At 25.6% G+C, this 15,684-nt stretch overlaps 1 protein-coding gene and 1 pseudogene across 12 annotated transcripts in view; one reads left to right on the top strand and one right to left on the bottom strand.

Moving 5' to 3' along the window:
- The window catches only part of LOC145279872 (cytosolic carboxypeptidase 1-like), a 657,874-nt gene that overhangs the window by 315,353 nt on the left and 326,837 nt on the right, over positions 1-15,684 (bottom strand). For all 12 annotated transcript variants that reach the window (XM_080131321.1, XM_080131320.1, XM_080131325.1 and 9 more), the window contains 4 exons: positions 9,578-9,679; positions 4,510-4,637; positions 3,590-3,822; positions 802-914 (listed from right to left, as the gene is read on the bottom strand). In XM_080131321.1, coding sequence (XP_079987447.1) covers positions 802-914; positions 3,590-3,822; positions 4,510-4,637; positions 9,578-9,679 — 576 coding nt within the window. The remainder of the gene's footprint in view (positions 1-801; positions 915-3,589; positions 3,823-4,509; positions 4,638-9,577; positions 9,680-15,684) is intronic.
- Positions 8,605-8,721, top strand: LOC145280409 (5S ribosomal RNA; annotated as a pseudogene).

The raw sequence follows: 15,684 nt of genomic DNA, 5'->3' as shown, positions 1-15,684 counted from the left end.
TCGAGTATATATCCGACACTGTTAGCAAAGTTAATCAACCGAAACCCACATCACTCTATATAAAAGCATATAAGATATCAAAGCAGATATTTTTAGGCCGCTGGCTCTTTATTTTGATGTTATACCTGAAATAAATGTTTATACAATTGTTTACATAATAATTTGGTTGACTTGAAAATCAATTTTTTTCATATCTAATTCCAGGTAACATTTTTGAATCGATTTTTTTATACAAATGTTTATATAACAAGTTCGGCAAACGCCAAAGAAAACACAAGGAGCTTACACAAATAGGTTATGAAAAAATAAAATCAAATAATCGACTTGCATAATAATTTGGTTTGCACTGTATTATAAAATGCCAGTTTGCTGAAATTAATTCTCGTTTCTTTGTACTAAACACAACTTTAAAACATTCAGTATATTAAAAGTTCACAAGAGATAATGCAGAAGCCCTCAAGGTTGGAAATTGAGTCACTCTTTGAACATCTGTACAAAAACAAATCTTCACTCTTTAAAATGTATCTTATTTCTAGATCAATTTTTTTACAGTTGACGTTAAACTTGTAAATTGAACCAACTTTAATTTTACTTACTTTGAACTTAAGCTTTTATCATGCTTCATGAACTTTTCAAATATTCTAACTTTAATATTAAATTTTTAATTTAATGTTGATTTTACTTGTTTTAAAGTTGAGCGTTTTTAATTTTTACGGTATAGTTCTTTCGAAGATGACAACGCTCAATAAATAGCACAGTTACTGTAAAACCAAGAAAAGACGGGGAAGGTGTAGCACTTACTCAGACTCCATCAAAGCTTGGGTGACGTTTAAGTTGACTAACAAATGAAGACAATCATCCATCATCAAAATCGGTTCATCTTCATCCTCCTCCTTTTCCTCTTCTCTTGTTGGCTACAAAAAGAAAGAAAGAAGATAACTTTCAAGAATGATCGATTAACTGAATCACTTATAAGAAATGTGATCTGATCTCATTAACCAACAGAAGACTTTCAAGTAAAAGAAAATAAGAAAAAGAAAACTTTAATGGCGCTGAAGATAACTGTTCTGTTTGTTATTAACCTCATCAATCTACAACGTAACAAAAAATTAGATATCATTAAGCAGTTACATTATTAAAACAATATGATATATGAATCAAATCCTGATAAGTAGTTCATCCGTTAATTCCTATACTGCCATCTTACTTTCTTATTATAAGTTTGTTCGCTCAAAACATGTCATATTGCCACTGTAACGACAAGGGTTAGTGTGATAGAGGGCGCATTTATAGGAGGCAACTTAGTTTGATTGCAGGATATTTGTTCACATTATATTTAAATTTATGTGTGTAAATACGGTCGTGCGAGCAGGTTATATTAACTGAATTCCAATGGAAAGTGGTCAGAGGAAATAAGCTATTAAAACAGATAATCTTCCGGCAATATATTAATTTGTGCAGTGAAGAAGTGGAATTTTGCAGTTAGTTGAGTGATTCAGGATATTTATGTTGAGGAGATACAAGTACATGAAGTTTATCGGAGCATATTCCGTGGAAGTATTTGTCAAAAAAGTATAGAGATGCAACTTTGCAGCCATACGATCGATGTTAGAGATAGTACAGGGTCTGTTACGTTAGAAATTCTTATTATTCCTGTCTAAGAGAAAGTAGCGATTGCCGCACCATCCCAAATGTGTGAACAATACTCTATGCATGGACGAATGATGGCTTTACAAAGATATAGGCTACTACAATAAGTTTTCTGGCCTTTGAAAAAGAACCTACTTTATTTGTAGCAATCTACAGTTTTTTTTTTAATTTTTTACATCCCATACAAAATAACTGTATTATTTGCATACTGTTGTCAATTCTCATAACGTGACAGTCTCTTGAAGGTTAAAGACACAGGCGATCCCAAGAATTTAATAAAAATGATTTAAAACTTCTACCTGGTTGAAAGAGAACAATCTACTTCCGTGGGCTTAAGAAAGCAAATGAAATGCAAAAAACAAGACCCTAACTGTAATATTTTTACAGGAGAGCCACCACTTATCACAGCCGGCCCGAAGGCCACCTGAGGATAAGGGTTAATAAACGTAAGGTTGTAGTTTAGTAATTTAGTTAATGTTGTAGGTTGTGGCAAATTTGGATTATTTAAGGGGACGGATCAACAAGAACTTGCTTATATTGGACTTGAAGACTACCATATTTTAATCTGTCAAGAATCAGGCCGATGAAACAGTGTTCCACATGCAGACAGTTCTATAAAGAAGCTTTGTTCATGGAATCTGCGTTTAGAAGTATGCACAGATAGAGAGTAGGTAAAATTGTTGATAGTGATTGTAACTAGTCGGGTTTTTGTGAAAATTTGGCAAAAGGGTACCATAGATTGGAGCTCAGACGAGCACTTGCCATGAAAATAACGATATGCAAAGAAATATATATATATATATATATATATATATATATATATATATATATGTATATATACTCCTATAAATTTGTTTTTTTTGTGTATTGATATTCATATTAAAAACACTTTTTTCTATTTATTTAAAAAGAAAGAAAATACAGCTTTGTTATATATGGGTCGTGGAATTGAATTCATTTGCAAAAGATCTAGCTAATTTGCATGTTCTTTTAAACATTAATTTTGATTAACTCCTTATTAGTTTTTACGATTTTCTTATGGGATGGTCATCATTAGTTAACTATTACGTTTAATTATTTTCATGCAGACATTCTACATGATTTATACTTGCGTAAAATTTTCGTAAAAAGCTTATAGAAAGCACAAACCTCTTTCTATATATATTTATGTATGCGCATATATATTTGTTTACAAAATATTGCCTGTCGAACTGCTCTGCCAGTTTTTGGTCGACAGACATATATAAAGGGTATTCGAACCCATACAAAGCTTTATCTTTGGGTTTTAGCCGTGGAAAGTAGGCGCAAATGTGTGAAAATTAAAAAAAAATGGAATTTGCCAGGATCGAACGACGGCATTACGAATATACATGCGTAACGTAGTAGCTATTCATTCATGTTTTAATTTTAGCTTTGCAGCAAACATGTCTTCATAGATCAGGTATTAATGTCAAAGAAGAAAGCTAAACATTTTTGTTTCAATTCTCGGAGGTGGCGCACGAGTAATTGTTTTAAACTTTAAATCATTACTATATATTGGGTCTAATATAATATAATAATAAATACGAAATCTGCATTAATCAAAATATCATATTTAAGTGTATTTTACGACGGGCAATGTCGGGCGGCCTGCTTATATATATATATATATATATATATATATATATATATATATATATATATATATAGCGTTCATAATATATAAATTCTACACTATTTTATAGTCATTAATATGATATGGAGTTATTCGGTTATATATTTTATATATTCTGGCAAATGAAGTGAATACAATTATTCTTTTATCTGTTAGATTTTTAAATGCTATGATTTTTAAATGCTATCACATTCTATATAGTCTCATGAATGACAGTCGTTGCAATCTGATTAATGTAGCATTATTTGAGACCGTTCTTATGTCGTAACACCTTTTTTGTTTTACCTGCATTTCCTGGGTGAAGGTCGGTTCGTCCGTCGCTTCTCCCTCATCTTCAATCCGTAATGCATTAGTAAAAGATTTGTCCGTTTCGTTGTTGTCCACTTCTGGACAATTATCTTCGCTTTTGTAACATTCCGTATTAGATTTGTCCTTTTGTTTTCCATCAACATTCTCCTTGGTTTCTTTCTGAGCTTCCTGCAAAAGCTTATTTTTACTTCTACCAGAAGTTGCAGATCCTACATAAGGAAATTAAAATTTAAAGATAGGTTAAGCGAATGTCATCAAATAAAAAATGGAATATATTCATCAATGACCAGAACTTAAAATTCAATACATAAAAGATATTTATAACAATCGACGACGACCAGGTAGTTTTCCTCCATTAAAAAACATTCGTAATTCACCAACTCATGCGTCAGTGCAACTGTAGAGACATTCGACATACCTCTCTAAAGTTTATACATCTACTTATAAAGGTGGACAATTTATTGCACCGACAGTGAAATTAAAATGCTGAATTCATATTCCAAATCTAAAAATAAATTATCTCTAATTTACTGATCATGTGTATAGGAGATGGGCAATAAGTTAAACTAATTTGCATAACGTTTTTTAAAAAGTTGTCTCATTGATTCATTATTCCTATTATTTCTATTCCAATGTTTGTTTAAATTATATAAGAATACGTAGATGTATTTATTTTTATCGTGGATAGAAACTTGACCATTTGGATGAAAAGTATCTTTTCAGTCTTCTCAGACCAATTCAAAATTATATTTTAAAAAAAAACTTAGATGCACACATACCACGACCAAGCAAAAAAGTCAGTGATTACCTCTACCCCAGAATTATGGCGACGGGCAACAAATGCTACGCAGTAAAGTACTAGACGATGAGGTGAATTGCTTTGGATAAGAATTTACCTTTAGTTTTTTGCCAGTTTTGTCGCATGACATTCTTCAAATCCAGCACTTTGGTATTTGTTGGGTTTTTGCTTTGCAGTTGCTGTGCAATCTGACGAGTAAGACTGAAGATGAATTTAGCCTGTAAACTTAAAAGAAAAACAGAAAAGAACAATTTATCGTACCGATAAAATGTGATATTGATCTTTCTCATTCGTTTAGCTGAACCGTTGCATCGATCAACAGTTAAGTTATGGGACCTGAAATGTAAGGTTCGAATTGTGCGGTTGGCGGTTGTAAAGATATAGATACTCATCGAGAAGAATGACCTTCAAACATTATTTATAATTAAATAGCTCCACTAATTTTGCGGCTTAATACTAAAATTTACATCATCCAAGAGAACAAAGTTTTCAGTTCAATTGATATTGAAGTTAAAAATAATTACTTGAAAATTTAAAAAGACTGAGATACGAATCAACTCGATGAAAATGATCTGTAAGTGATATTTTCCTACCAAAACGAAGCATAACTTTTTTAAAACAAGTGTTCCATCAGTTCTTATATATGATAGGAGCACCTGGACATTCATCAAACGATTGGAAGAGCACATTGATAATATATGCACCTGGCGACAGCTCTCTATAATAGAGCAACTATCTACAAGCACCTTCCTTGGATCTCATATTAGACCAAAGAAAGAACAATCAGATTTTATAGACACTGGTGGAGGGTTAGGAATGAATCAGCACCGTTGATCCCCAAACCGGAATATGGCTCAGTGGGGTGACCGCAAGCAACTAGCAGAAGACTTACAATGCACATATTAATATCTACTAGATATTATGAAGTATAGAGCGAGATGAGTCAGGAGAATCTATGACACTAGCATTACTAGATGCTAATGATGAACAATCTTATAGAATAAAATAAATTTATGTATTCGAGGATTGTAGACAAACAAAACGTGGGTTTTGAATGTCGTGATACTTTTTAAGTTTTATAAATTTATATCACAAAATCAATGGAAATTTTTAGACAATTTGCTAGAAAAATAGATGGGATTATGTTTCTTAAATAATGAAAAATATGTATATTTTTCATATGTCTATGTAATTTAATACTTTTAGGAAATTAAATTTTTTTGTGACATAAAATAGCTAAACCTATAAATCTAATATAAGATTTACATGTATACAATAAAACACTTAGCAAAAAATCTGGTAAGTATTTTTTACTTGACAAACTTGGAAATTTATTATTAATAGTATGTCTTAATCAATGTTTATCATTACTTCTATCCTTAATAGAGATTTAATATTTGTCTTATTATTCAATTATTAATCAGGATTTGGTATCTCTCTACCGTAAGCTAAACTCTATTATTACTATATTTCGATAGTCAATTTGAGCGTTGTGGTGTAGTATCGTTTCTGTTGTTATGAACTCATCCCAGGCGTTATCACATATTTTGTGGGGATGAGTTATTTATTGTCTTGTCATAAGACAATATTTCTAATCAGTGCCTCCTTGTGAATGTTCGTTCGTCATATATGCTATCGAAATATGTGACCACAGCAAGCCTATTTCTCTAGTCTATTTAATTTTGGATAATGTAACTATGGTTTTATTTTCATTAACATGCGAAAAGAAAACTGATTTAATTTGTAGTAAAGGTTTTCATTCTTTCTCACTAACCAATTTATAGAAAATAGGTAAATATGACCCCGTTAGGATAATGTGCGTATGTAAGAATATCATTGCTTCCAAATTTAAAGTTTGTGTGTAATAATATAAACATGGTTAATAGAAAGTATATTTGTATATAATAAACAATTCATATGTTAAGTTAAAATTTATTGATAAAATTAACTTCAAATTAACATTTCTCCAAAAATAATAGATATAAAATAGATTATGTTTCAATATTCATTGTATCTCAACGGAACAAATATTTGTGATGAAAATAGTTCATCTAAAAAAGTCAAATATAAATTTCAGACAATCGAATTTCACTATCAGTAGCAACCGCTTTGGTCCTATTGACTTACAATGAGTATTGAAATAGAGTTATATTTATGGAGACCATTTGAATTTTATAATATATATATATATATATATATATATATATATATATATATATATATATATATATGTATATATATATATATATATGATCTTCACATAACACCAAACGATTGCGGAAGTGAGGAAGCATGGCTTTGGAAGTCTTTTTACCCGAATACGATGTTCAGCATGTTAAAAAAATATATATGGGGAGAATGAAAATTATTTTCTACTAGAGATCAAATAATAAAAGTTGTAAACATTGTAAAATATTAATAAATATATAAATTAAAGTATAACAAATAAATTAATATACACTAGAAGAAATTCTACGGTAGTTGAAAACATCATCATATAAGCAAACAATAAAATGTCCTTCAATAAAATAATCAGTGTAATGTTAGTTCCAATCAGACAGTAAATTAAAGAATAAATATTTTTCTAACCAAATATGGAGAACTGCTTGAAATATATTATTACAATAAATAGAACTATAGTAAAGCATCACATTTTAGAGTTTATAATTTAATCAAAGTGACTTGTAAATCAGTTATTATTAACTATGCCACAATCTTCTCTTGATAATCTGATGATTTGGCATATAAGTAATAAGATTTGATAAAAAGATATTACATGTCAACTCTTGTAATTTTTTCATAGTGGAAAGAAAATAGAATGAATCAGGATAGAATGCGATTGGTGGGATTTGATTAAAGAAATAAATAAAAGTGTAGGAAGTTGGAGATGATATGGTAACACTTGCAAATATATACATTTTATAAGATAAATATTTTTCATTTATTATGAAATTAAATGTCTGAATTTGTTAGATGAAATAAAGTGATTTTATATCGTAAATTGCTTCAGCCATTTCCAGGACTGACTCCTTATAGCCCCCCCCCCATTTTAAAAATACATATGAAATAAAGTGATGTTTATATCGTAAACTACTTTAGACATTAGCAGAAGTTACACCGTACACCTCACTCTTAAAATATATATGAAATAAAGTGATTTTCAAATCGTAAACTACTTCAGCCATTTTCGTGACTGACTCCTGATGCCCCTCCCGTTCCCTCCATCCGCTTTCATAATAATATGAAGAGAAATAAGATACTTTTACAGTATTCTACTCAAGAACTAAAGTACTTGTACAGTATTCTACCTATATGAGAAAACAATGAGTCATACTACTCGAGGATTTGATGTGATTTTCGATTTTAAGAACTTATAGACGTCACAGATAAGATTGTCTGTGTTTTTCTTTTCGTACGAGTATTATATTGTACAAGTATATTAATTCTTGGGTAGATTACTATACAAGTACCTTATTTCTTATTTAAAAATGAAACTACTCAATTATTTTACGTAATTTCCAGCTGTGCTAAATTTTCTGTACGTAAGGGCTAAGAGTTTGTTTGTTTTTCATATAGGCATTAACTATAGAAGCGCCTTATTTATTAAAATAAATACCTATTTGATACGTTTGAAGCCAAAGCAACGCATTATTGCAAAATAAACAGATATTTATTTTGTTTGAAATTTATATTGAGATTTATAAATAGATTTCGAAGATACACTTCATCATCAGTATATCTTTCTTTCTTTTTTGCCATGTTGTTGTTGAAGCATAGAATCAGTAGAAGTCCGTTTGTTTACTTTTTTTACGGTATTCTTTTCAAATGTCGGAACGGTGCGTTGGTCACGTGGAATTCACGTTAGGGTGTGTGTTCATTGATAGAAGCGCTGGTTGAGTTTGATTAAAATAAATACGTATTGGATATGTTTATTACAAAATAAACATATTTATTTTTTTTTAATTTATAATGTAATTTATAAATATATTTCGAACTTTATCAATATGCCTTTCTTTGGGGGGGGGGGGGCTTCAAACGTATTTAATACGTATTTATTTCAACATGATATATAAGTACGTAGTAATGTTTTCACCTAAAAGGCGGAAATTTTAAGATTAACTAAACGACAAAAGCACTACATGATCTTACTTATTTCGAAGTATTTATATATAATTATAATGTACAGCGACACCAATACGGCATAATCACGTTGACACGCCGGTTCTCGTCAGATCACCGAAGTTAAGCAACGTTGAGCCTGGCTAATACCAGATGGGTGACCATTTGGGAATTCTAGGCGCTGTATGTGCTCTCCGCTTATCTCTGCATTGTTTCCAGTCGTCTTGTACCTCAACTTGCCACTGGTATACAACAATGTTGACTCAGGAGAGGCGTGGTTGGAGATTGCGCAACTCTTGCCACACACATTTCACGCGCAGGCACCCTTACAGTGGGTATCTATAGTCTGTCAAGACTGAAGGAAGCCTTTACAGCGACACCAAATTATTTTTGTTTCATTCATTTGGAATATTCCACTTTCCTTTCAAGGGATCTCAATATATTAACGGTCGAAGCTAATTACGGTATTAATGTATACATAGTTTGATACCTCTCATATACTCCAGCCACACCTTGTTTGATACCAAAGCACATACGATACTGATAATCGGCGAAAATTATGAAACTGCAGAAAAATGTTAGAATTAAGTGCTTATATATATATATATATGTGTGTGTGTGTGTGTGTGTGTGTGTATGTGTGTATGTGTGTGTGTATATATATTATATATATATGTTTAGAGAGAGAGAGACAGACAGACAGAGAGGGGATCAGTGGTTCTCAACCGAAGATCACGTTAACCTCAACAGTCTAACATGACTTTCACATTATCCTTCAAAATAAAGTAGATAAAATTCCTTTATTTTTATGAACAAAATATTGAATTATCAATGGAATCATCCAATCAAATATATTGGGCGCAAAAGGAACAATAGCGAAAACAATGGGAGTATCGCATAAATTCAGAATCTGTTTGATAACGAAAGTTCATGCTTAGAAAAACATATTAAGAATACGCTATATTCATTATGTTTGTGCTTTCTAAGAGTGTCGGACATAATATTAGTCTGATATATTATAGATATGAAGAGATATAGTTACTTACATTTCATCGGTTTGCATGCGATGGAAGTCATATATTGCCAAGCATAACGTTTGGCCCATGTCTTGATAGTCACGTATGCTGAAATGGCATGGTTTATTGTCTCTGAAATAAAGAGAAGACGGCTTTCAAATTGATACGCTCTTCTTCTGTACTTTGTTGACTATGTGAATCATAAAATCCCTTTCATACTTTCATGAAGTTAATAGGAAATTTTTTTTAATATATATATATATATATATGTCGCTCAGGGGTTAACGAATAAGACTGGAGAGCTATATGTTCAGTTTTGATTTTAGTTGATAGCACCCAAGTCATTTGTTTTTTTTTTTGTTTTTTGTTTTTGTTTTTTTTACTTAGAAATCACTACTGTACAGTGGATACAATACAATGATCGATAGAAAATTGATTTTATGATAAAATTTAATACGAAATTCGCATTAATCACAATATCATATTATGCGTATTTTACGACCGGGACAATCCGAGCAGCCTCCTAGTACTACCTATGTTTTATGCAGTTGTGTGAGTGAAAAAGTTACTGAGATTTGGGAAAATCTTTGTGATCGGTTTTTGGCCAGAAATTTGGCGATTAAGGGGTCAAAGTTCACCGATTTGACCTTTGAGAACTCTACCAAACTCTTCCGATAACTTTGGGTCTAAACAATTGAAATTTTAGATATAGGTTCCTGGGACATGGATCTCACTTAATAACTTCATTCGAGTCCAAAACAATAAATGTTAAGGTGTCATAATAGGTGTCAAATTAAAAAAAAAAATTGAACGCTTTTTATTTTATTTTATTTGGCTCAATATACACCTTCAAACACCCGAGCAACGCCGGGCTGAAATGCTAAATTAATATATTTTCAAAGTGTAAATAAAATAAAGAAAAACATCGTGTTATGGTTTTATAGAAGAACGAGGTAAACGTGACTATAAAATAATGTTTTACGCAATACGATCAAAATTGATCCATCAAAGCATCTTAATTAATTTGGATTCAGCATATATTTTGCTAGGGTAGTCTCAAATATCCTGAGAGTTTGGACAAACTAAACAAATAGAAAACAGATAAAAACTAAAAAAAATTATATATATATATATATATATATATATATATATATATATATATTCGATTGGCAAAATTTTAGTATAATTGTAAAGAAGTGAACAATAGCGGAAATGCAGTCGACTAAATCAAAATGGAAAACGGGGTGAGGAAGAAAAAAGAAAAAAATGGGAGAAGTTGCATGTAACAAATGTACAATTCAGTAAAATAAATCAGTCGATTAAAAACAACAACGTTAAAATACACACGAAGCGCTTTTCGTTCAGACTAACTTTTCAAGGGTATAAGTCTGAAAATTATTTTTTTGAATATTTTTCCTCACCCTGTTTCAATCTTATTTTAGTCGACTGAATTTCCGCTATGGTTCATTTCTTTACAATATATATCTAAGTATATATATATATATATAGTTATGAAAATAAATATGGCAATTAACCTACAAAAAATATTTCGCGTTACATTCCTTTGAGATTTCGCCAGGCTTATGCTTAAATAAGATATGAAAATAATGTGGAACATTTACAAGGTCATGGTATTTAGATATATTTCAACATGTAAATAGAATAAAGAAAAGTGCTGTGCGTTGGTTTTATAGAAGAAAATAATAAATGTGACTATACAAGAAGACTATAGTATAAGTATATATATATATATATTGTGTATATATATATATATATTGTATATATAAATTGTATATATATTGTATATATATATATTGTATATATATATTGCATATATATTGTATATATATATTGTATATATATATATTGCATATATATATATATTGTATATATATTGAATGTATATATATATTGTATATATATATATTGCATATATATATATATATTGTATATATATTGAATGTATATATATATTGTATATATATATATACTGTATATATATTGTATATATATACTGTATATATATTGTATATTTATATATATATATATTGTATATATAGTGTATATATATATTATATTACAATATATGTATTATATATACAATACATATATATTATATATAAAATATATATATATATATATATTATATATAAGATATACATTATATACACAATATATATATATACATATATATTGTATATATATTGTATATATATATTGCATATATATATTGTATATATATTGTATATATATATATATTGTATATATATATATATTGTATATATATATTGTATATATATATACATATTGTATATATATACATATTGTATATATATATACATATTGTATATATATACATATTGTATATATATTGTATATATATATATTGTATATATATTGTATATATATATATTGTATATATATTGTATATATATATTGTATATATATATACATATTGTATATATATACATATTGTATATATATACATATTGTATATATATACATATTGTATATATATATATTGTATATATATATATTGTATATATATATATTGTATATATATATTGTATATATATATTGTATATATATTGTATATATATGCAATATATATATATATACAATATATATACATACAATATATATATATATATACATACAATATATATATATATACAATATAAATCTATAGAATATATATATACAATATATATATATTGTATATATATATATATTGTGTATATATACATATTGTGTACATATATTGTATGTATATATATATATATTATGTATATATATACATATTTTATAGATGTATATATATTGTATATATATACACATTGTATATATACACATTGTATATATACACATTGTATATATACACATTGTATATATATATATATATATATATATATATATACGGACGTCCCCTCTTTTTAAAATTCATCATTCAATAAGGTGAAAAGCTATAGCAAACATATACATGAGTTTTTTTTACCATAGTTAACCATAGTTCCTGATTTCAAAAGGCGAAAAATTAAAAGGTAAATTTTTGTACCTATATTTTTATGTATATACCTGTATATCTATGTATATGTATGTATGTGTCTAATTTTTACATATATATGCATGTATATAGTTGTAATGTTGTACTTAATTTATAATTTAAATAAAAATTTATATTTTACTCTGTCTTTTCTATCTCTTACCCACATTAATTTTCTTATCAATTTTAAATCCAGACCTTTTATTTCAGTTTTTTTTTTCAGATACATCTGCCTTACTTTAAATGCTAGGTGTATTTATGGTGTCTTTTAAATTTAATAAAAACCTTGCTTATAAAAAAACTATATGTAATAATTATTGCCCGTAAACTGATGTCTACCACAGTAAAAAGCACTGTTTTCCGAAACGATCGTACAGATAATTGATTTTGTTGTTGTTCCTTCTTATGAAACGGATTTTTAATTAAATTATAATTTGATTTTTAAATTTAAAAATAATCAATCACATTACTTAATATGAGATTGGCTCTAGGATATTTACCTATCGAGCTTATTATATATCTAAATTACAACGAGCACCTTCTCTTTCCTGTATTTTAATTAAACTAGTAACTTCACTGTTACATTGAAATACACTCAGCTCTTTAGACTATTGTTCTAATCTACTCAAAAATATATACAATATATATATATATATATATATATCCAATATATATATATATATATACAATATATATATACAATATATATATACAAGATATAGATACAATATATAGATACTAGATATATATACAATATATAGATACTAGATATATATACAATATATAGATACTAGATATATATACAATATATAGATACTAGATATATATACAATATATAGATACTAGATATATATACAATATATAGATACTAGATATATATACAATATATAGATACTAGATATATATACAATATATAGATACTAGATATATATACAATATATAGATACTATATATATATACAATATATAGATACTATATATATACACAATATGTATATATACAATATATATATACAATATATATACACACTATATATAAACACAATATATATATACAATATATATATACAATATATATACACACTATATATATAAACACAATATATATATACAATATTTATAATATACATATACAATATACATATATTGTATATATATATTGTATATATTTATATATTTTGTATATATATTGTATATATATTGTATATATATATATTTATTGTATATATATATATATTTATTGTATATATATTGTATATATATATATATTTATTGTATATATATATATTGTATATATATTGTATATATATATATTGTATATATATTGTATATATATATATTGTATATATATATTTTATACTTATATATTGTATATATATATTGTATATATATATTTTATACTAATATATTGTATATATATATTGTATACATATATTGTATATATATATATATATTATATATATACATATATTATATACATACCATATATATATACAATATATATATATATAAAAATACATATATATATTGTATATATATATCGTATATATATATATCGTATATATATATCTTTATATATATATTGTATATATATATATTTATATATATATTGTATATATATATATTTATATATATATTGTATATATATATATTTATATATATATTGTATATATATATATTTATATATATATTGTATATATATATATTGTATATATATATATTTATATATATATTGTATATATATATATTTATATATATATTGTATATATATATATTTATATATATTGTATATATATATATATATTGTATATATATATATTTATATATATTGTATATATATATATTTATATATATTGTATATATATATATTTATATATATTGTATATATATATATTTATATATATTGTATATATATATATTTATATATATTGTATATATATATATTTATATATATTGTATATATATATATATTTATATATATTGTATATATATATATTTATATATATTGTATATATATATATTTATATATATTGTATATATATATATTTATATATATTGTATATATATATATTTATATATATTGTATATATATATTTATATATATTGTATATATATATTTATATATATTGTATATATATATTTATATATATTGTATATATATATTTATATATATTGTATATATATATATATTGTATATATATATATATATTGTATATATATATATATTGTATATATATATATATTGTATATATATATATATTGTATATATATATATATTGTATATATATATATATTGTATATATATATATTGTATATATATATATATTGTATATATATATATATTGTATATATATATATATTGTATATATATATATATTGTATATATATATATATTGTATATATATATATATATATATTTATATATATTAATATATATATATTGTATATTGTATATATATTGTATATATAGATATTGTATATACATTGTATATATAGATATTGTATATATATTGTATATATAGATATTGTATATATATTGTATATATATATTGTATATATATTGTATATATATGTATTTTATATATATATTGTATATATATGTATTGTATATATATATTGTATATATATATATGTATATATATATATGTATTGCATATATATGGTATATATATATTGTATATATATTGTATATTTATATATGTATATATATATATATATTGTATATATATATGTATATTGTATATATATTGTATATATATATATATATATTGTATATATATGTTGTATATACATATATGTTGTATATATATATATATATTGTTTATATGTATATTGTATATATATATTGTATATATATATTTTATATCTATATATTGTATATATATATTGTATATATGTTGTACATATATATATTGTAAGTATACTGTACATATATACTAGCAGAAGTACTCTTCGTACAGAAAATGGATTGCGATTGATGAAAGTATGATAGGTTATAGTAAGTAGGGGGTTGTAAAGAGATAGATGTTGATACTCAAAAATTTTACCATAAGCAAAATATGATGAAAGCGAAAATATATTATTTTGTATCAACT

The sequence above is a fragment of the Euprymna scolopes genome, chromosome 7 (genome assembly GCF_053919585.1).
Source record: "Euprymna scolopes isolate OS-2025 chromosome 7, ASM5391958v1, whole genome shotgun sequence".
NCBI lineage: Eukaryota > Metazoa > Mollusca > Cephalopoda > Sepiida > Sepiolidae > Euprymna > Euprymna scolopes.
This window is presented reverse-complemented; position numbering and strand designations above follow the sequence as displayed.